Source organism: Helicoverpa zea, chromosome 8 (assembly GCF_022581195.2).
Source record: "Helicoverpa zea isolate HzStark_Cry1AcR chromosome 8, ilHelZeax1.1, whole genome shotgun sequence".
Classification (NCBI taxonomy): domain Eukaryota; kingdom Metazoa; phylum Arthropoda; class Insecta; order Lepidoptera; family Noctuidae; genus Helicoverpa; species Helicoverpa zea.
Window position 1 is genome coordinate 13347271 of NC_061459.1, and position 22884 is coordinate 13370154.

General features: G+C 42.0%; 1 protein-coding gene across 8 annotated transcripts in view; it reads left to right on the forward strand.

Moving 5' to 3' along the window:
* The window catches only part of LOC124632657 (probable phospholipid-transporting ATPase IA), a 105262-nt gene that overhangs the window by 73541 nt on the left and 8837 nt on the right, over positions 1–22884 (forward strand). For all 8 annotated transcript variants that reach the window (XM_047167566.1, XM_047167567.1, XM_047167563.1 and 5 more), the window contains 20 exons: positions 582–708; positions 4708–4891; positions 6252–6412; positions 10457–10654; positions 11270–11394; positions 11694–11840; positions 12100–12209; positions 12577–12750; positions 13086–13266; positions 13642–13815; positions 15666–15970; positions 16134–16292; positions 16683–16880; positions 17238–17396; positions 17670–17806; positions 18154–18274; positions 18677–18868; positions 19322–19440; positions 19813–19947; positions 21780–21878. In XM_047167566.1, coding sequence (XP_047023522.1) covers positions 582–708; positions 4708–4891; positions 6252–6412; positions 10457–10654; positions 11270–11394; positions 11694–11840; positions 12100–12209; positions 12577–12750; positions 13086–13266; positions 13642–13815; positions 15666–15970; positions 16134–16292; positions 16683–16880; positions 17238–17396; positions 17670–17806; positions 18154–18274; positions 18677–18868; positions 19322–19440; positions 19813–19947; positions 21780–21878 — 3205 coding nt within the window. The remainder of the gene's footprint in view (positions 1–581; positions 709–4707; positions 4892–6251; positions 6413–10456; positions 10655–11269; positions 11395–11693; positions 11841–12099; positions 12210–12576; positions 12751–13085; positions 13267–13641; positions 13816–15665; positions 15971–16133; positions 16293–16682; positions 16881–17237; positions 17397–17669; positions 17807–18153; positions 18275–18676; positions 18869–19321; positions 19441–19812; positions 19948–21779; positions 21879–22884) is intronic.

The following is a 22884-nucleotide window of genomic DNA, read 5'->3' on the forward strand; positions in this document are numbered from 1 at the left end:
TGAAGCGAGGCGAGGATTTGAAGTTATAAATATACATCTTTAAGCAAATGTAGAAATGCAACAAAACCACAAAGAATAATACTTTTGTGGAGGTATTTTACATTTTACCTGGGGAGGTAAACCCATTTACCAGAATAGTAACAGAATAATTCTCTCAGACATTTTAATTTGAAAGTGGGACTAATTAAAAGTTTGCCGGAACTGAACGAGCAACTTTCCCCAAAAATTTTGTTGAACTAAAGTGCCGACTGCGCTGACCCTAACTTCAGTTTTGGCAGTGATTGGGCCTATTTGGAATTGTTCATATTATGTAGTGAATAAATAGCGTATTTATGCTTGAAGACAATGGTAGTGATCGAATTGCCATGTTACATGATGTAACCCTCGTATAATCCACGAGACGACACTAATCCGTTGAAATACTCGCTAAGATTGCAATTAAACGAAATGCAATAAAGATCCAAGCTTTTGAGCATTCATTTATGAAATGCTTTACTAGTCCGTATTTCCGTAATTGCATCAGTCCCAATGCCAAGATTCTCCAGTACTCGTGTTTTAAAATTGTTCTTTTTTGTTTGTAGATGAGGACGAGGCGACGACATCGGGCCTGACAGATGGGGCGCCTCTCGAACAAAACAGAATTATCTTCATCAACAGACCGCAGCCAATCAAGTTCATAAACAATCGAATATCTACAGCGAAATATAGGTAAGCATGACTTTTTGGTAAATAAGTTGTACTTGCAGTTTAAAACTTGTGAATTTTGAGACCTAACGTTTCCTTAGATGCAACAATTTAACATTTTTCCTGAGGAGTATATAAATTCTAGGCTTACTTTTCCCGTAGCGTAAAGTTACGGGAAAAGTTAGATGTTATACGCTAATGTTTATGTAGACCACGGGAGGTGTCACTTACATGTGGCGCCTTCCGCTATGTTCTTAGAAAGGTCTAAACCACATTCCAGCTATACATATAATTCGTCTGTGTTAAAGCGAGATGGTTTCCAATTCCTTTAAACTTTAATTCACTTTCTAAATTAACTTGCCTTTGTGAAGTGGAAAACAGTCAAGTTTTACAAAACTCAGTCACGAGAAAAATATTTATTTAATTTACTAGGTAAATAGCATTAGATGTTTACCGAGTAGTTGTGGTTTCGTGCGCAATTCCGTTTTATCTTCATTCAGTCGAGGAACGAAAGATAAATAAACAAACAGTGACTTTCACATTCATGAAATTGGTAACGTATTCGTTCACTGCTCACTATTGCTTTCATTTTGAAAACATCCGCTTTGTTTGTGGAGGAAAAGCTAGGTTTTCCTTTCACGGTACACTTTAAAGCCCCATATTTGCGGAAGATTATGTAGGGATTAATTCTTGAATATGTGGATGAAAACCGAGAGTTGAATTAAGATCTTCACATGTCGTCTTTAATTTTATGAGTCTTATCATAATATAACTCTAGTATGTAGCACATAAATATGTGTGAAATAGGATGTACTTAAGGCCCTGGGCATTAGCGGGCCATTCCAAAACATCGTAAAGTTATTCAGGCGACAATGAGCGTGCCTAAACACCGAAGCAGCATTGTATACCAGCGCATTGTTTACGCACCGCGACGCTTGGCCGACTGCCCGAAAACCGTACACCGTACTGATGTCATACAGCCTAATATATCGCTTGTATCTCCATGGAGACTGCGACAGTATTCCCACTATTATTGTTACCTTTCAACAAGTACTTCAGGGCCTGACAACTACAAAGGGAATCCTAACACATTCACTATGAGAATAGCAGTCGCAATAGTTGAACAATCGCCATGAAATATGAATGGTGCATTGCACTTTGAAGGGGTTAATAACATAGAGCGTTTTGCCTACTTCTGCCGAATGACATGCCGTATAAACCTACTGGCTGGAAGCACTTTCAAATTTCGTCGTATAGGAATAAAGGAATCTATTGTTACCAATGCAGCTTTGGATCACACACAATCGTAGGTAACATGTACAAAGGAATTGAGATTCGTAATGCAAGTCCACGTTAACATTAGACCTGAAGCATTTATTATGTTGTGCGACTACGGTCTACATTCTGGAATCTATCACTTCGTCATACCGTGACTTTGAAACTTCATAAAAGGAAGGAGACATGACGCGTGGCAATGAATGCGTGGCTGCTAATTACAATGTTCCCTTATTTGAATCACCAGCCGCGTCCTCGAGCGCTCGAGAACTTTCCGTTCAGCTCCTTATGAGAAAATTCACAATGAGATTGTCTCGCAAACTCATACAAGTTTTCGCATTATAGAGTTTAGTGGAATGAGGTTTCATATCAGTTCTGTGGAGTTCTTTTTGCTTTAAACACTTGGTCTGATAAGCGTGAGTACGTGTCGGCATGTCGTAAGTGTGTGACGAATGTCAAGTTCACCTGCTGGCGTGTGGAACTGGCGTGACTGCACACAGCTGGTTAGCGAACACTTGTTCCACGTGCATTATCCAATCAATTTCGCTTACATCCATCTATGTGAAGAGTTATACTTATGCTTCCCGCATGTTTTCCTAGAATTGATGCGTCAAGTGGATGACCGAGTGATGTAGGTGACATGCATCAAGGAAGGTCTGAGTGTAACCAGGTGAATGCAATCATGTGGTTACACAATTTAAAGTATTTGCGGTACAACCACATTAAATAGGCAGTATTGCAACAAGAGACGGACTAATAGAAGTCATAAATATGGACATGTGAATCTGCATTCATGAATACGCCAACTCCCAGTTAGTTGCAGTAACTTAGTTGAATATACCAACCTATTTAACCGGTTAGATCTACAATATATAATGTAGTTAGTACACCGCATACCTTGTAAGGAACAATTAGAATATAGAATGTAAACAGCGCATTGTGAGACTTGCTCATATTGTTGCATTAATCAACGTAAATGCTTGTTATAAATTTATAATTATAAATGTATTAACGTTGGTCCCGAAAACTCGGAATATTTTCGTTGGGAAATTCGCCGCCAACTGATACGAGTAATGAGATAATGTATGACATCCTAGGGCGACGTTACATTGTAAATATTGGACAGATACACGAGTGGAATGGGCGAAACGTGCTGTTTAATTTATGTCGCAATGTTCCTGTCACGTAGGGGACTGTACAATCTCTTTCCTCGTAGTAACAATAAATTTATCATATAGGTCCTAGGGCGGAAGGTATTTTTGTTAAAGAGACAAGCTGTTTTTGTAAGATCTGAGTTGTCGGAAGCTCCTCTGTAGAAGGTCTGTGTAAATTGATAATTGACGTCGGAGACAAAAATAGAGTTATTGCCACGTGATAAGTCAAAACTTTAGTTCTAAAAGCTCGTTAACGACTCAAGTTTTATCATTAAAATACATCAAAAATGGCTGCTAGAAAATTGAATTTCCATTTGACTAAATTATAGAAGTTTTTGATCCGAAATAAATTATACATACAGGTCCAGGACAGCAAACAAACACAAACATTATGTTCAATAATATATCAAACAAACGTTTTCTTTCATTCAAAACAAACAAAATTTCACGGCAGTTGATAAATTAGGGACGTGCCTTCAAACGATACCTATAATTTATCGATGTTTTCACTACAAAATTATGTTCGATACGATCAAAGCTTCGGAACTATCATTACTTAGGCATGATTGTCAACTTGAATACTATCAAGGTAACTAGATATTTAAGTGAAAGCCATGTATTTTGTATGCCCTCGTAAAAATGTAGCCTTTTAACGTATAAGTTCATTACTAGACGTACTTACTACATAAAACATTTAACCTCGGAGCTAGGCGGGACTCGGCTCGCATTATATTTCCCCTCTGTTGTTCCGTCGTCCTTTATATGCTGACAAAGTGTGCGGAAAATAACTTATGTGCGAAACTTTTGTTTGTAAAATTACGCTTCAGTCTTCCAGAGTTTAACTTGTACGTGAATTGAGAAGATTTTACGATGTTCTGTTTATTAATGTACACTTAGAAAAGGTTTCAGTTGCCCCCGAGGTGCGCAACGTCTAGGACCCAGATAGGAAACTAGGAAAGTCCTTATGTGTTATTTCACGCCTTGGCCCCCGTCCAAATATTATCAAAATAGCATCAGCAGTTTATGCATTGAAACAGCAGATAAGCAGACTTTGTGAAGACCAGTGGGCATGTTAAAAAAATATAATTTTCCTCGTAAAACAGGGAAACCATTAGACTTAGTGTTATAGCACATTGTTATCATTATCGTCAAGCGCTAACCACTATGCAATCGTATTGGAATACTATAAAAGTAATTTTATAGCTGCCACTTGTTTAAGTCCTTCTAACAAGGCTTAAAACTTCTAGATTTTTATAGAAACTCATTCGTACTTAACATTGAAATAATCACTATTTATAATTATAGAGCGCTTATAAGTATCATCAATTCAGATTGAGCAATAAGCGTATGGTTACAGTAAATCCCGCCATTAACAGGGCTCTTATTCGGATTTCAGTCTGCTCTTGATTCCACTTGGAAATCCAATGAAATATTTTATCCGATACATACCATATTCTTAGGCATTACCCACAGCCTGGTGAGTCTGGCATGCTAATGATACATCCTACTTATTGCAAAAACTACCAGACCTAGCAACCATCATACCACAACCTCAAAAGAAAACTGTGACTTTATATACAATGTTCTTCCACAGCGTACCCTCGTTCATCCCGCTGTTCCTGTTCGAGCAGTTCCGTCGCTACTCGAACTGCTTCTTCCTTCTCATCGCGCTGCTGCAGCAGATCCCCGACGTGTCGCCCACGGGTCGGTGGACCACGCTCACGCCACTCATACTCATCCTCTCCGTCAGCGCCATCAAGGAAATTGTTGAAGACTTCGTGAGTATATTCATTGTGACGTTAAGAGGGAGTACTGATAAGCTGGTGTCAAAAGTTATGTTAAAATACTCCTAGATTCCCGTTGACACTTAGGTAACAAAGAAAAGAAAATGTGAGGAAAGATCTCTCGGGGAATTGTTTCCGATTTTAGCATATTTTTTTCACGGGGCTGCGTGGGTGTAGCTTGATTATACTTATTTAATTTAATCTTTTGAAAAATTCTGAAAGTATTTTGATTGATGGCCTTTATTTTGGTCTATCAATCATTGAAATTATTTTGTGGCCGTGAAGGTATATGCTGTTAAGCCCACGCTTAAACTTAATCAACAATATTTCACATTTTTATTTAATTTGATACCTACGCCATATTTTTTTGTAATTACGATCTAATGAGCTTTTGCGTGATAAATTGAATTAATCAAATTATTCGATACGAATATAACTTACATAAACAGAGTAGGCCGTTGAAACTCATAACGATATAACCCACGCGATATTTAAGGTAAAAGTAACATTTTCCTTGGAATTGTCCCCGAATGTGTGCGTGCCATAATATTTACCTAACCATGTTGTTCTAGACGCCTAAACACCTAACGTATTTAGACTGCTATCACGAATGTCCCTCGAAATACTAGCTTATTTGTTGTAGAAGGGTTCACACATTCACACGTGTGGGGACGGTCCTGTTATAGGAACTGTATGCCTTTGACCTTCGTGAATTTTGTAGATAACACCCAGTAGTGTGATGTTATGATCGTTTGTTAACGCTACTATTCCGCCTGATAACGTGGTCGGTGCTATTTGTTATGGTGCTCGGTAGACATGTTCACCAGTAGGTAGTTTGTTGAATCAAGTTTTACAACCAGTTCAATCTGAATACGAGGTTGCAAAGCATTGCCCTAAGGTAGATCGAAGTCAATCAAAAATGCTTAAAAATAATGCACTGTATATACTAAATGTTTTATTATCTGTTTCTTTTTATGAATAAATCATAAAACGCGAATCCTCGCGAGATTCAATTATCTATTGTAAGTAACATACTATGCTATAGCATAATGTTCGAGGTTAGTGCTTATTTTAGCTGATTATGTTTCTTGCGGTTTATCTCAAAACCACAGAAAACTCATTAATCCACTTAGATAAAATTATCTTTAATTCTTACCCAAGATACATAATGTTTCCATATTATATATACGTGTTTTGTTGTTGTACATTCACATGTTTTTTACTAACTAAGCGTAACTATTTGTTAGACTCTTCTATCCTCTTTGTCAGACACCCTTATTTGTTCCTTACTATGTAACATGTAGATTAGTTACTCAGGATGATACTGACTGTTAACATCTTCTCTTTCTCCCAGAAACGTCATAGAGCAGACGATGAGACGAACAGGCGCAGCGTGGACATCCTGCGCGAGGGTCGCTGGAGCACCATCAGCTGGGAGCAGCTGCTGGTCGGAGACGTCTGCAAGGTCGTCAACAACCAGTTCTTCCCCGCTGATATCGTCATGCTGGCCTCCAGGTGAGCGTGGTGGTTTGCTGTCACTTTACAATGGTCAGCAGCATGTGAAAGGTCTTTCACACCTAACGCAAAAACGAGAGGTGTTACTTTGACTGTCGATTGTGTGGCCCTGTCGCTCTTAAACGGTTGAATCGTTTCATAATCAGTTTGAAACATGGAGTGACTATCTGTCTGACAAACATCATCCGCTAATTGACACGGAAGAAATTTTGTAAATACCTATAACAAGAGATAAATGCATGATTTGAAACTAATTCACAAAAATGCACCAGAGAAAAGTTCCACCACAACGAACCGCAATACTGTATTGCAGTCCTTATGCTACTCTTATGTTATGGTTAATGTTGCAATCTTGCTTTCACTGGCGTCGAATACATGGCGTGACAAAATAACAACGAATGATACCCTATATCATTTACTTGTATGTACACAAACAAAAAGGGGGGTAATTTCCACGCTAGACAAACATAAATTACGTGAACTGCTGTATTTATACCTATAGCACTTTTGAATAAACGCTCGGCCAATAAAGATAATCGTATGAAGCACGGACAAAAAATCCTTTAACGACCGCTTCGGTTATTAGCATTGTGACCGTCCCCTAACAAAAACAAACAAACAAAATAACAATTGAACGAAGCGACGTCAATGTTCAATAAACAGTAATATTCGCGACTGTTTGTCCGTGTGTTTGTCCACAAGGTCAGCAACTCATTTAGCATTATGCACCAATTAAAAATAATTGCTGTAGAGAATTGCGTGGTCGCTCGCTCTCTGCGCTTGAGTGTGCATTCGATAATACGTCATATTTTTAAATAGTTGTTAATTCATCAAACTTTTATGGATATGATTAGTCATGCCATAAATAAGTTAATATATACCGCCTTGAATAAGTAAGATCATCTTTTATTTTATGTAAACAACACGCGGTTGTATTATCGTTGTAGACACCTCGTGTTCGATTTAAATAATAGACTTTTCGCAATTATGATTATACCTTTCAGTCTAATCACGTGACGTAGCAAACAACAATATTTTACATTCAACTACTGTTTTTGTCACCCCTATAACTGGAGTGTAGTTACACGAAATTCACTAAAATTCGAGCAACTCTCAAAAACCTAAAAGCAGGACATAACTGATCACAACCTAACTAACCTAACCTAACCTTTTTTTTTTGGGAGGGGGAAATCCTCATGGACTTCCTCCGCCTGGGGAGAGGCGGAGGGGTATGCCGGACTCTTACCGGCTAAAACCCCCTTGTGTCCTCCTTGCACGTGTGCGCGGGGTCGCGGGAATCCAGATTCTTCCGCAGCCCCACACTAGTGCTGGCCCTCGCACGGGCCTCGTCTCTTGCACGGGGTAGTGAGGTGTTCGCCTACCCCGTGCATCGCCTCCGGGGCACGCGCCGACACACGCGTGTGCCACCGCCTCGGGTCCACTGAGTAGGGGCGGGAACTTCCCCAAGTCCCTCGCCCTTGAACCCATTCATGGGGGGCGGAAGAGGGCGTTGTCCGCCCTTCTCCTGCGCCCGGTGCGCCTTCTGCGTCCGGGGAAGGGAGTCAAAATCTCCCTCTCCCGTTCCGCAGATTCCTTCTGCGACATCACGTCCTCGCAAAAGGAAACCACCGCGTCCCACAACTCTGCACTGCCGACCATCCTCCGCACCACAGCAGGCAGCGACAGATCGCCTCCGATTTCGTTTGTGAGGACACGGCGGTGCTCCTCCCAAGCTACACACTCAGCGAGCGTGTGTTGCGCCGTGTCCTCCCCGCAATGGACGCAGTGGTGACACCGAGTGTCCGGCTCCCTGTCTAAGCGACACAGGAACTTGCCGAAGCACCCATGCCCCGACAGTACCTGCGTCACCCTGAATGACAGGGAGCCGTGCCGGATCGCCGGATCGCCTCGACGGTAGTAAGGCCGGCGGTAGGGCGCATCAGCCTTTGCTGCCATTCCGCCACTAGGACTCGACGGAGCTCCTCTCGGCGCAGCTCGATCTCCCGCTGCACCGGCCTCGAGCCCCGTACCCGCTCTTCCTCGCGCCATCGGTATAATGACGCGAGTACTTTCGCCTCTAGGTCCCAGGGCGGGGATCCGGCCAGGACACAAGCCGCCTCGTAGGAAATCGTGCGGTACCCTCGGATGACTCTGACGGCCATCGCCCTCTGCGGTTTGCGCAGGATGGCGAGCGTACCGGCCGTCATGCCCATCGCCCACACGAGGGCCCCATATAGGGCCATGGACCGCACGATTCCCACGTACAACCGCCTACAGGCGGCGCTCGGTCCCCCCAAGTTGGGAAGCAACGATGATAGCGCGCCCGCAGCGCCCATCAGCTTGGGCGTCAGCCGCCGGAAGTGAGGCCCGAATTCCCATCGGCTGTCGAGCACCAAGCTCAGGTACCTCATGGTGGGGCCGACAGCGATCCGGGCCCCGCTGACCACGATGTGTGATCCCGGCGGCGGCGCACGTCGGGGACCATGGAACACGATGGCCTCCGACTTGTTTAGGGCCACCTCCAGGCCCAGGCGCCGGATGCGGTTCACCACCTGTGATACCGAAGCTGTGGCTATCAACGTCGCTTCCCTGTGCGAGCTCCCCCGGGCAGTGACAAGGGTGTCGTCCGCATAACACGTCATGTCGGCGCCCGGTGTGAGCTCACCCCTTAGCACCCAGTCGTAGCCGATGTTCCACAGGAGGGGTCCCAAGACCGATCCCTGCGGAACACCGCACTACATAAGGTGCCGACCGGCACCGTCACGTCCCCGAATCTGACACATCTGCCCTCCAGGTAGGCCCCTACTATACGGCGGAGGTAGAGAGGAACTCTTTGGTATTTGAGAGCCTCCCGAATGCAACTCCAGGGAAGGGTGTTAAATGCGTTGGAGATGTCTAAGGACACCGCCAGCACCACCCCACCCCGGGACACAGTCTCCTCCGCCAGGGCCCTCACGCGCATGATGGCGTCTATGGTGGAGCGCCCCCGACGAAAACCGAATTGGTTGTCGTCCAGATCCGGCCCCTCTCTGCACAAGTGGCTGACGAGGCGATCTGCTATGATGCGCTCAAAGAGTTTTCCCGCCTCGTCGAGCAGCACTATGGGCCGATACGCGGACGGCGAGTCCGCGGGGCGCCCCTCCTTTCTGAGCAGCACCAGCCTTCCCTCCTTCTACACATTGGGAAACTGACCCTGCTCGAGATAAGCCGTGAAGAGCCCCCTTAGCTGGGGCTCCAGCTCCTTCAGAGCCAGGACGAGAGCTCGACCAGGAACTCCGTCGGGTCCCGGCGCTGTGTTCTTAGCCCGAAGTCGCGACACGGCCGCTCTCGTCTCTGCTTGCGTCACCTCGGGGACATCGGTGTTCTCCTCTTCTGAAGAACCTGTGGCTGGGGGCGATGCCATCGCCGGGGGTACGTGTTCCGCTCTCTCAGGGAAGAGCGCCGATACCACCGCCTCTAGCAACTGGGGTTGCATACTTTGTACCAGTGGAGGCGTCCAGGGCCGCAGCTTGCCGCGTACCCATCGGTAGGGGCGCTCCCACGGGTCCCGGTCTAGAGACCCCAGCAGCTCCTCCCTGGCACGCGACTTCGAGTCGCCGATGGCCAGCCACAGAGTCTCCTTGGACGCACGGTACACCTCATACAGCGCGTCTTCTTCGACGGGATTCCTTCGACGAACCTAACCTAACCTAAACAGTTTTTTTCATAAGGAAAAAACTGTTTAGGTTAGGTACCATAAATTCTTAATATAGTATTATTAGTTTTTAAGATTTTAAATTGTTATTTGTTTTTAATTTTGTTCTAGCTGATAAATACGTTTTTTATTTATATTTGTATGCCGATGCTACGGCGAAACATGCAGAACTTATAACAAATGTTACATCTATGTACCCCGTGTTTCATACAAATAAAAATTCTTATTCTTATTCAATTCAAACAAATTAAATTATTATAGACCTACATATATTCATGTAACCTATGATCTACAACTTAATGACTATAGGCAAACTTACCTTTCTCATGACCCTAAATCTTGCACCACAGTGAGCCACAAGGCATATCCTTCATCGAGACCTCAAACCTGGACGGGGAGACGAACCTGAAGATCCGCATGGCTCACCCGGACACGGCGCGGCTGGACAACACGCAGGCTCTCGCCGACTTCACCGCCACGCTGCAATGTGAACAGCCGAATAGACATCTGTATGAGTTCAACGGCATGCTGAAGGAGCCTACTGCTAAGTAAGGATGAGTTATAATTATTGGTTTAAGGTCCGAAACTGAATATCAGTTTTCGTTTCTTACATGAACTTCTTAATCTAGTTACCAAGGAAACCCGAAACCCCTTCGTAAGACTGGTTGTTGTCAGACTTTCTGACATTTTTCCGCAACGACTAGCAAAGGTGTCCAAATGATGGCCAGAACCCACCAATTTAACACTTTGACATTAATTTGTATTATTTGTTAGGACCACAACTTGTAACTAAACAAAATTTATTATAACCAACATCATGTTTATGTACACTAGGTCTTGTTTGGAACGAAACATTTAAGATATAATCATGGTTGCAGTCGTAGCAAAATAATCTTAAAATCGAATAATACTCTATTGTACATATCAAGCGTGTTATTCAATTTTGTTCTTTATTTATCGCTACAATTAAAGACAACTACAATGTATTGTTTATACTCAACATTTCGATTATATAAAAGTATTAGCTGGTCAAAGCTGACATGACGCACCCCACTACCAAGTATTATGTTCACTTATGCGCTTAAATACGCCCTCTGTACTTAATTATAATTATAGAATTAATAAGATATAATTTCTAAAATGATGTATGTTTCTTCGCTTAGGACGATACCTCTGGGCTTGGATCAGATGCTGCTCCGCGGGTCGATGCTGCGCAACACCAACTACATCTACGGCGTGGTCGTGTACACCGGACACGAGACCAAGCTCATGAAGAACTCCACTAAAGGTAACTCATTCACTATAGCCTACTTACTATCCTACTGATTTTATAGGAGTAAAAGTTTACATGAATGATTGTTCCTCTTTCATGCAAAAATTATTAGATCGATCTTAATGAAAGTTGGCAGAAACATAGCTTATTTACCGAATAACATATATCCATGTGCGGGTATGATTTCCCTCGCGATGCAAGTGAAACCATGGGCGAAAGCTAGCTCTTGTATAAGTCCAACTTTTACTATTAAGTTAGATTCTATAACGACCTTCTACTTATAAGTACAATTAAGTACATGTTTTGTTGGGTAGCCCCACTGAAGCGGTCGTCAATAGACCGTCAGACGAACACTCACATCCTGATGCTGTTCCTGATCCTGCTGACGCTGTCGCTGCTGAGCGCCGGCTTCAACGAGCTGTGGATGCGGGCGCACTCCGACTGGTATATTGGGTTAGAGGGTAAGTTATGTACATATTTAGTTCATCTTGCTCACAACACAAGTATGATAAACTGTATCTGTGCGTGCAAACTTGCTGCCCAAAGTCCTCTTCCCAATATAGGTATAAAGAAATTGCCATCAGTTAAAGGATTTCAACACTAGACTTTTTACAATCCCAGCGAAAGGTCAAGAAAGATTGATTTTTGGAAATTACTTACCATGTACTAAGAATTATTTTAAATAAAAAACTTGAAAATATTGTTTTTTTTTTGTTACAGAGGCGCAGAATGCAAATTTCGGATTTAACTTTTTGACATTTTTAATATTGTACAACAATCTTATACCTATATCGTTACAAGTTACTGCTGAAATAGTTAGATTTTTTCAAGTAAGTATCACTCGCATCCTTGTACATACATTGACACTGAAAAGTAATATCGATAAAAAAATCTTCGTGCCAAAACTAGCAACTTTCTATATTTCAAATGCATTTGTTTAAGGTCCGGTTTCACTGGTTAACGATTAAGTGTCAGTGTATTTGTCTGATAGTTAATGCCATCTGCCAGAAACAGGGTGCTTATTATTATAAACCAAAAACCAATCTGTGGTATAAATAAACTATGTATAAGTTTTGGATCCTGTCAGGATATCAGAGACTTTGTCAGTAACTGGTGAAACTGGCCACAAATGTTGTATGCTTTTGCTGTAGGTGTACTCTTTTAAAATAAATAAATAAATGAATGTCCATTCCGCAGGCTAAGTTCATAGCGATGGACGTGGAGATGTACCACGTGGCGACGGACACGCCGGCGATGGCGCGGACGTCCAACCTCAACGAGGAGCTCGGCATGGTCAAGTACGTGTTCAGCGACAAGACCGGCACCCTCACCTGCAACGTCATGGAGTTCCGCAAGTGCACTATTGGGGAGGTTAGTTCTAATATTAGACACTTTATAACGTTAAAGTAATGGTTCCAAGTAATATTTGCCCAGCTTTTATAATATAGAGCTACCTATCTGACGGCAACCCAGGACCTGGGCGACCGATTGCCAAAACTGGATGATCATATTTTCTGGCCTCTGCCTGCTCGTAATAACTTCTAAAGAAGCTCAAATGACTGCCATTACCCATCAATTTAACGTACCTTCCGAAACATCTATTTTCGTATCGACCGCAGCAAGATCTATCGACCAGCACAGGCTGCATAGGCTGTCACTTAGTGAGCTTCTTAAAAATAACCGTCAACAATTTCTCTATCCACCAGATAATCTACAGCGCTCCAGGTCCCAACGAGAAGTTAGAAGACACCCTGCTGTACCAGAATTTACAGCGGAACCATCCGACAGCAGGCGTCATCCGCGAGTTCCTCACCATGCTGGCCGTGTGCCATACTGTGATACCTGAGCGAGTGGGGGATCAGCTCAACTACCACGCGGCCTCACCAGGTATCATACATTGTACATGTTAGATGTCGTAATAATTGTATATTTAGCGAATTACTGTATTCAAACAATTTGTCAAACAAACAAACAAAACTGTGTGTTGTTGTAAGTTAAAGAAACTTTAGATATACCCGTGCATCGGAGAGTACGTAAATGTCGGTCCTGCGCCTAATCTCTCTTCGGTCGTGTCGGATTGCCGTCCCATCGGGCTATGAGAGTGAAGGAATAGGGAGTGCACCTGTGTCTGCGCAAATGCCCGTGCACTGTGCACAAATATGGCCTGTACAGCTGGCCTATCTTACATGAGAACAGCCGCCGAGGCCGATAGTATAATCGGCTGGGAGGACATCATCATCATCACTTGTTGTTGCGGCGCAGACGAGCGCGCGCTGGTGCTGGGCGCGGCGGCGCTGGGCTACGAGTTCGACCAGCGCACGCCGCGGGCGGTGCGGGTCCGCGCCGCCGGCCGCCAGGAGGAGTTCGCCGTGCTCAACGTGCTCGACTTCACCTCCGCGCGCAAGCGCATGTCCGTCATCGTGAGGACACCTTCAGGTAGATACTGGCAGATTCGGAAGTCTATTTTGTATTTTTTCGATCGAGTAAAACATTGTATATTTAATACTTATCTTTGGACAGCAGATTATACATATATTTTTTTTAACAATTACACACACATAAATAAACACATAAAATAATCCTAAAATAATATAATGTATCTGGTGTGTCGTACCTAATCACAATAAATCCTATCACATATACTTCATGATATTGTATGACGAATTGTAAAAAAAATAACCTAATCCATTAACTGGTTTAGCCACAGGAGTCATTTTTCGTTTTCATAATTTACACCATCATGTGTAAAACAGAGATAAAGTATAAGAGTATCAATATTTTGACCAGTTGACAGCTGTCAGTTTTCAAGGAAAAATTTCCGTTGTTTGTACTGACCATAAACATAATATAGTAAACAGCACTACGCACTTTTAACCAAAAAACGAGCCGAGTGAAACAGTTAGTACGGGGCCGTCTGTCCCTTTCTAATAGGGTGACTATGAGATTAAGCTATGTGAGACCAATCCGAGTTTGCTAAGATTATTAAACACAGATTGGTATTGAAGTTTTAACTTACGCAGTTTGTGACCTTAAAATACTAATATAGGCTTTTAGTAATTAGCGGGAATTAGCAGTAATAAAAACATGAAGATTTGAAGTGCAGACTGATTTTTTTGTATTTTTGCTTCACATATAGACTGCTGAGCCATTTATATCGCCTTTCTACATTTTTTTGGTAAGCTATAACAATAGTACAACAGTTTTAGAATTCATCACACATATTTTGACTCATTACAAGAATTCATGGGCACCCTAGTTGTTTGATTTACGAAAATGTTATTATTAGCTAACCTGTGGAACGATATATTGCAATCACCATAGGATTCACTTTTACAAGTATAAACGCAACACTTTTTCACCACTTTAACAGTTTAAATTGATTTATAGTTCGGCCATTCAGAGAATGCGTTCCTGACACGTCGCGATTGAACTGACGATGTAACTACATTCATTGATTATTGATATAATAATGTTGTTTTAATGCTCCTCAATTGTTAAAACGGTAAACAACCAGCAAAAATATTTTTATCGTAACTGCAACGCCATTGCAAAGTTACGTCGTCAGTTCAATCGCGACGTGTCAGGAACGCATTCTCTGAATGGCCGAACTATAATACAAAAAATATAAACAAAATTTTAAATGCTGATTACGCGCCAAGAATGTTCAGGGTTACCGCTAGAAAATAAAAAAAAGCAAAATAAAAATTTATGTTGTTTATGTTTTAAGAATAAATACAAATAACTAATATAATAACAATCGCATTAATTTAATGCGATTGTTATTAATTTGTTGACTTACAATTGTTAAAATAAGATAAAAATATAAGTGATTCAATTGTTTTTTTGGGAAGACAAAACTGTTGATCACAACGTTTTTTTATGCTGGCAAGGTGTTAGAAAGAGACAAACGGCCTCCGTTCTAACTATCCCTCTCGGCTCGGATTTGCCTCTGTGTATTATGCAACCAATTTAGTACCTTATTGCGTTGGAATAGAGTTCATTTTCGTAAATATATATTTTGAGCGTATGCAATCTTGTTTAGTATATTACATCTATGGTACTGACTGACTCTTATATGCTGTTCTAATTCTCACACAGTTTTATTCTATTTATTTTGTTTGAAAATATTTTTTTTTAAAATTTTATTTTCTTATTTGTGCTAATCGACATATTATACTAACCAATACATTAACGTATCTCTTTAATGTGATTAGGTACGACACACCCGATATAGCATATTTCGTAAACTTCAACAACACCACTTAGTAAATCGTCCACATACACAGGTGAGATCAAGCTATACTGCAAGGGCGCGGACTCAGTGATCTACCCGCGACTAGCCGGCGGGGCTCATGCACAGTACGCCGACACCACACTCTCGCACCTCGAGCTGTTCGCCTGCGATGGCCTTCGAACCCTGGTCTTCGCAGTCGCCGACATCTCCGAACAATTCTACCAGGACTGGGCGAATACATACCACAAGGCCAGCATCGCGATACAGGATAGGGAACAGAAAATTGAGGAAGCGGCCATGTTGATTGAGAATAATTTGAGGTTGCTTGGCGCTACTGCTATTGAGGATAAGCTGCAGGTATGTACCTACTGGGTTATATTTTTCGGACACAATTGGTTTTCTATTAAATTTTTCTGACAAACTAGTTTAAGAATCAAAAATCTGTACATACGCCTCTAGTTGGGACCCAAAATAGTCTTTGTAAGAAATAGGAACTGACTTAAAAAATGTATTGATACAGGATGGCGTCCCGGAGACGATAGCGGCGCTACTGAAGGCGAACATCAACGTGTGGGTGCTGACGGGCGACAAGCAGGAGACCGCCATCAACATCGGCCACTCCGCGCGGCTGCTGCACAGCGGCATGCCGCTCATCATACTCAACGAGGACAGCCTGGACGTGAGTACCAGCACAGGAGCCCAGGAGTTACAGGAGAACTCCCCTTCAGATAAAACATAATAAAGAATAAAGCCTCAGCAATGGTCATCTCCTATCTCTTGAACTGTTCTTTCATCATAACAGCTCTAGGTGGTCCACTGCTGATTTCCAAAAGGTTCGATTGAAAGCGAACGACGTACAGCGCCTATCCGTGACCGACGACAGATCATCTGACCATCTCGTGTATGACTGGGTGGCCGTGCGTCGTCCTACGCTATGGTCTCTATATGAGATTCTCTCGGTTCATTAAGTCATCTTTTCTTTGTACAAAGCTTCTTACATATCCCATATATCTATCACCATCAACACACTCTCTTACCACCTGGCTACAAAACACAATTCCACCTCCAGGGTACCCGCGAGTGCATATCTCGACAAACGATGGAGTTCGGCGACAACCTGGGCAAGCAGAACGAGATCGCGCTCATCATCGACGGCAAGACGCTCAAGTACGCGATGGGCTGTGACCTGAAGAAGGACTTCCTGGACCTCTGCATATCTTGCAAGGTCGTTGTGTGCTGTAGGGTCTCGCCTATACAGAAGGCTGAGGTGAGGAGCGATTTGTTAATGTGTCTTTCATGTCTTAGCAGTTCTGTAAAGTTTTATTTTTGATGTTACATAGGTATGAAAACATCATCCTCCTTTTTCGAAAAACTGTATATGCCTGTGCTCTATAGTATCTATATACTATGGCAACGGTAGCAACATCACGACTCCAAATAAAATTGCGATATGGGCAGGAGGATGATGATGATCGTAATCAACGTCACGCGTAATGCAGTGGCCCTTCAGATGATATCACATCTAAAGTGCCTCCTTTCTAATTAGCATCAATAACTTCACAACTCCTAATTTAACCTTCATAGATTCTCTTTGTAATAACGAACTCATTGGTTCTTTGTGCAGGTAGTAGAGATGGTATCGTCAGCGACGGGCGCGGTGACGCTGGCTATCGGCGACGGCGCCAACGACGTGGCCATGATACAGCGCGCGTCCGTCGGCGTCGGCATCTCCGGCGTCGAGGGGCTGCAGGCTGTCTGCGCCTCCGACTACAGCATTGCGCAGGTATACCACAATATACAGAAAATTGGCACGGATCGGCTGGTGTAGTTTTATGAAAATTGCAAATGGAAAACAGTCAAAAAACAACAGGACAGCACAAAAAAAATTATTTCCAAAAACTTCCCCAGACTATTATTATATTTAGATTCAATTCCCTGATTTTCCTTCAAGTCGCTTTTGAAAATTGACATAATCTCCTTAGTTGATAGGCATCTTTTGGACGACATGTACAAAACATCCTACATGTATAACTAAAGAATGTTTGAAACTGCTCAGTTCCGGTTCCTGCTGCGGCTGCTGCTGGTGCACGGCGCGTGGAACTACTCGCGCATCAGCAAGCTCATCCTGTACTCCTTCTACAAGAACATCTGCCTCTACGTCATCGAGCTCTGGTTCGCGATATACTCCGCCTGGTGAGATACATTGCAGACAAACATAATTACTATGGTGGAATATAACTCTGTTTTATAGGGAAGAAACTTTTGGACCAAGACCATCTTTGCTTGTAAATCCATCAAAGGGCGACTACTTTGCGCTTCATGAATTGCTTCATAACCTTAATCAACAGCAGTAGCAATAATCTTACAGCTACAGACTCTTTTCCTCAGGGAGAAACCATCAAATCATTTACCTTACTGTCTGGCTGTTCCAAACCCATGATAACTCATGTAAAATATTCACAGACTGCCAAAGGTTCTTCGATTGACTGGTCAACTTTAACTGGTCCTAATAAGTGTATGGTTGTGTACTTGTTCACCAGGTCCGGTCAGATCCTGTTCGAGCGCTGGACGATAGGGTTCTACAACGTGATCTTCACGGCGCTGCCGCCCTTCGCCATCGGACTCTTCGACAAGCTCTGCTCGCCTGAAATTATGCTCAGGGTATGTATTATTTAAACTATCAGGAGTAGCCGAGCTATATTACCAAGTACGGGAACTCTACAAACCTATTTTTTTTTTATTAGTAGCGAAACTTTATAAAGTGGTTATTGTCCGAAAACGTGCTCATTCATACGTGTCCTTTTTTTTCACACAAACGTGGCCTGTAAACCGATTTAACCCATATAAAATAATATAATTTATTTTTCTTACATGGAATATCCTCTAAAATTAAACGTTAAAACATTTAATGAGTATGAAAAGTATAGCATTGTTCTCGCTCTATTACTTTACTAACTTCTTTTCATAATATATAAGTGATCTTCCCAATCTCAATTTTATTTGGATATACCTATTAGTCTTCATCAAAAATCGTCACAACATCCTACGTTTATCTTCCCCCAGCATCCAGTCCTATACATCCCATCGCAGCAAGGGCTCCTATTCAACGTGCGCGTGTTCTGGGTGTGGGCGGTGAACGCGCTGCTGCACTCGGTGCTGCTGTTCTGGCTGCCCATGCTGCTGGCCAGCCACCACATCCTGTGGCCTTCGGGCAAGGATGGCGGCTACTTGCTGCTCGGCAACTTTGTTTATACTGTGAGTACTGAAGTTATAGGAGTATGATAGTTAGATGTCAATTGAATGTGTTCTGTATTAATTTTAGCTTTTAGATTGTATTTGTTTCTGTTTTGATTGTATTTTTTTATTAGTTTCTTCGACAAAACTTTTGAAACTACACCAAATGTGACTGTTCCTTTACAACCCGGTGCAGTAAAATGTTTCGTTAAATTCTCATATACATTTTACCGCAGGTCTCTCCCGAAGGGGAAAAGGTTGCGCCCCTTAGACAAGACCAAATTTGTATATCTGTCTCCCATAAGAAAAAATATCGAAATAAAAATATCTTCCCTAAACTTTTTAGATAGCTCTAAGAATATTGCGCGAATCGCTGCAAAGAAACCATTTTTTGAGTAGGACCTTGTCTTCAAGGACTTTTTCAACATCATATACATATGGGAACTATTATTAACTTTAAAATTGTGTTGTTAGTACGTAGTGCTGACGGTATGCCTGAAGGCGGGGCTGTCGACGCACTCGTGGACGTGGGTCACGCACCTCGCCATCTGGGGCTCCGTCGCCATGTGGTTCATCTTCATACTCGTATACAGGTCAGTCACAATGCTGTGTTCATGTATATAAGGTTCAGTTTTCAACTATGGTGATTTATTTAGTTAGGATGTCATTATTTTTGTGATTAGATTTGATAATGATGATGCAAATTCATTAGAATAGGGATTATGTGGCTCTTCGAATTGGTTTCAGTTTATAATACAATGGGCTATTTGTCGGAGTTTCACTTGCATCTGGAAAAAATCGAAGAACCCGCTACCGCCGAGCCACATGGAATACCGTCTATTCCTGTACCAAATTTCATCTTAGCTAGCTTGGCTGTTCTAGCGTGAAACACTCATTTTTGAATATTTTAATCTTAACATGATAATCAAGTATGTGGTGTTAGTAAATGTATGTTTGTTGTTCAGCAACGTGTACCCGATAATCCTGATCGGCGCGGTGATGCGCGGCATGGACCGCATGCTGTTCAGCTCGCTGGTGTTCTGGCTGGGCTTGGTGCTCATCCCGCTCGCTACGCTCATACCAGACTTGCTCGTCACTGTGTAAGTACTATTTTATATGAATAACTTGGCTCTGTTTAAGTCTTAGTTAGTCAATGCGTAAAATAATTAAATTGACCGAATTAAATATAATTGCGTTTGCGCAAGGTATCAAATGACTGATGGGGCACTGTTGTTTTTTTTTATGTAAATCATTTACAAGTTTTCAAAATCAAACATTATTTATTTATATAAAAAATTATAAAAGACAGCCCCCAAAACACCCACCTTTTCCCATGTGTTTTCCCACCCAATGTAATGTTAGATTTGTCTTAACTTCCCGATCCCGTGTTCCGCATCAATGTAGGAAATGTTAGTGTTTTCGGCCGTCAATGTTTTCGATTGGACAAAATTGCAGTTGGGTAGGTATTGTCCGTAATGTGGTGACAATACATGCTGTCGAGTAGTACACGGAGTAAGGAAAGATGAGCGGAGATGCCATAATGCAGGTAGGTCAGGCGTCTTCTTCTAGTTCAAATTCGTACGGTGGGCATAACCTGAACGATCAGTTACGAGTGAAATAACTAAGGGTTTGGGTTTTATGAAACATCTGTCAACGATTTTTGGTATTGCAAAAATTGTCTGGTCCAAAGAAGGCGTATGTGGGTTAAAACAGTAACGTTCCTCGTCCTCCGTTCATTCGCATTTTGGCACGCTATTTTCTTAGGCGATTTTTCGTTCTGGCATCTCCGCTAGTGATTTTGTTCTCCATGGGTGGTGAGCATTATGGTGACGTGTAGCGTGTCGCGGTCGCTGGGGCTGGCCGTGCACCCGCCGCGCCAGCTGCAGGCGCTGGGCGCGCGCGCCAGCGAGGGCGCCCTGGCCGCGCACCTGCGCGCCTCCGCGCTCATCGCGCTGCGCCGCGAGCTGCGCCAGCGCGGCAGCACGGCGCTGCGGCGCGCGGCGCAGCTGCTGGCGCCGCCGCCCGCGCCGCCCGTCTCCATCCTGCGCCGACACGCCACGCTGTGTCGCTGCGAGCCCGCCACTGTCTTCCCTACCGTAACCTGCCCTTTCATATCCTATACCCCTATATACTGCGTGCGATGTATCCCCGCCTATGTATTAAACAATACGGTTCTTACAAGTTGTACTGTCAGTCGCGCCAAGATACATCGCATGTTATGCTGTTATATAGTCACCGTCGCGTCGTCTTACTAGAGTTTATCGTAGACTTTGTAAACGTGTTGACTTTGAAAGGAATGTAGGTCGATGTATTTTAGAGATCGTTGATTCTTAATGAAATATTTGATATCGTTCTGAGATAAATTGTATTGTATTGATAGATCGTAAATTACAGTATTTTGTAAATATTTATTTTTTGTACAAATTCGTAGTATTAACAGTCTATCGTAGTTCTTATATCAATCAGTACGTAAACTATTAGAAATATTTAAAGAGAGCTAACAGACTGCTCGTTGGTTATAGTCGTGACACGGCGCTAGACTCAAGCTGACATGAGAACCTCGTAGAACACGTGTGATGTCAAGTACCGAAAAAGGTGTCAGGTTAGACGATACACTATAACTAATGTATTTAGAAACCAATTCTATGCTATGTAAGTTGACGAAAGTGTAAAAAAAAACGGATTCCTTTTATATGTCTGTTCTACGATTGTTTTCAGGATTTATCTTCCCATCAATTTTCGTATATTATTGTTTGACTTTTTTATCAAAATTCTAGGACTTTTTTTCAGATTTTGAAGCCGTCTTTCATGTCAAATTATTGTATTAAATATGTGTTGTTAGTATTTAATGTACCTTTCTATAGGTCAATGTAGCCTGAAAATAAATGTATTTTAATTTTGATTTTAATTTGAATATATTTTCCACTTCCAGTGTGCACAACTCCGCTTTCAAATCGATGACGGAGGCGGTGCGCGAGAGCGAGATCAAACAACGAGACCCTTCTGCACTGCTCACGCATCCACGACACTCGTAAGTACAAACCTTGTATATAAACTAGGATAATATACTGAGAAATAATAAAAGGGAAATAGAAGTGCTCTGTCGTATAAATTAGGGGCAAGGAGCAACAAATAAATATGTCTTAGACATAAAAACTGTAGACATTAGTAGAATTTTCCGCCAAAGTAGAGAAGTACTATAACTTCGATCAAATCAGCTTCACCAAGAAAACAAAATATATAGATGCTGCAAAATCGAACGAAGTATATTCAAAATAAACATAGACGGAGTATTCTAAAAGGATTCATCAATTTTGTCACAGCAAATTTTAAAACACCCCACCAAGACAAATGAAAATCGAGTCTCTAATTGAAGTATATAAATATCATTTTAGAATACTCTCATGTGTTCGTAGAGAAGCAAAAATGCAAGAATAATTTATGTTCTGTCCAAGCACAATACATTATTCTTGCTGCGTTTATTACTCGAATAAAAGTTCAACAAAATCATAGTTTAGAAAGAAATACGACAGAGCTAGGAGTCTCAGCTATAGAATATATCATATTTATTTATATGCGAAGTATATGTTACTGGGAGCACACACACTATATTATCACAATATATTTACATGCACGGTATTGGGCGTTTGGACTTTGGACAATGGTTCACAAAGCACGGTGATATGACAAAATTTCATTTGGGTATGAGGGTGCATGAACATGTATTTCGTCGGTTTCATATGGAAGCTGTGTGTGATCTCAGGTTGTAATGCTCAGAATACGTTACAAGGAATCACATATTTGCTTTAGTTACACATTACTACTGGTTCTGATCTTAATTATTATCCATTGAATGAATTTAAAAAGAGCTGAAAAACTTATTCTTACATCACAAATTAATGTTAGAATTATTCAATTAAAAATTATTTCTATCTTGACACACTGAGTCAATTTTGATATTGTTTCTGTATTTATAAAATGACTTCTAGATATTGTCAAAATTAGTTACATTTTGGTATACCTACAGAAATAGTGAA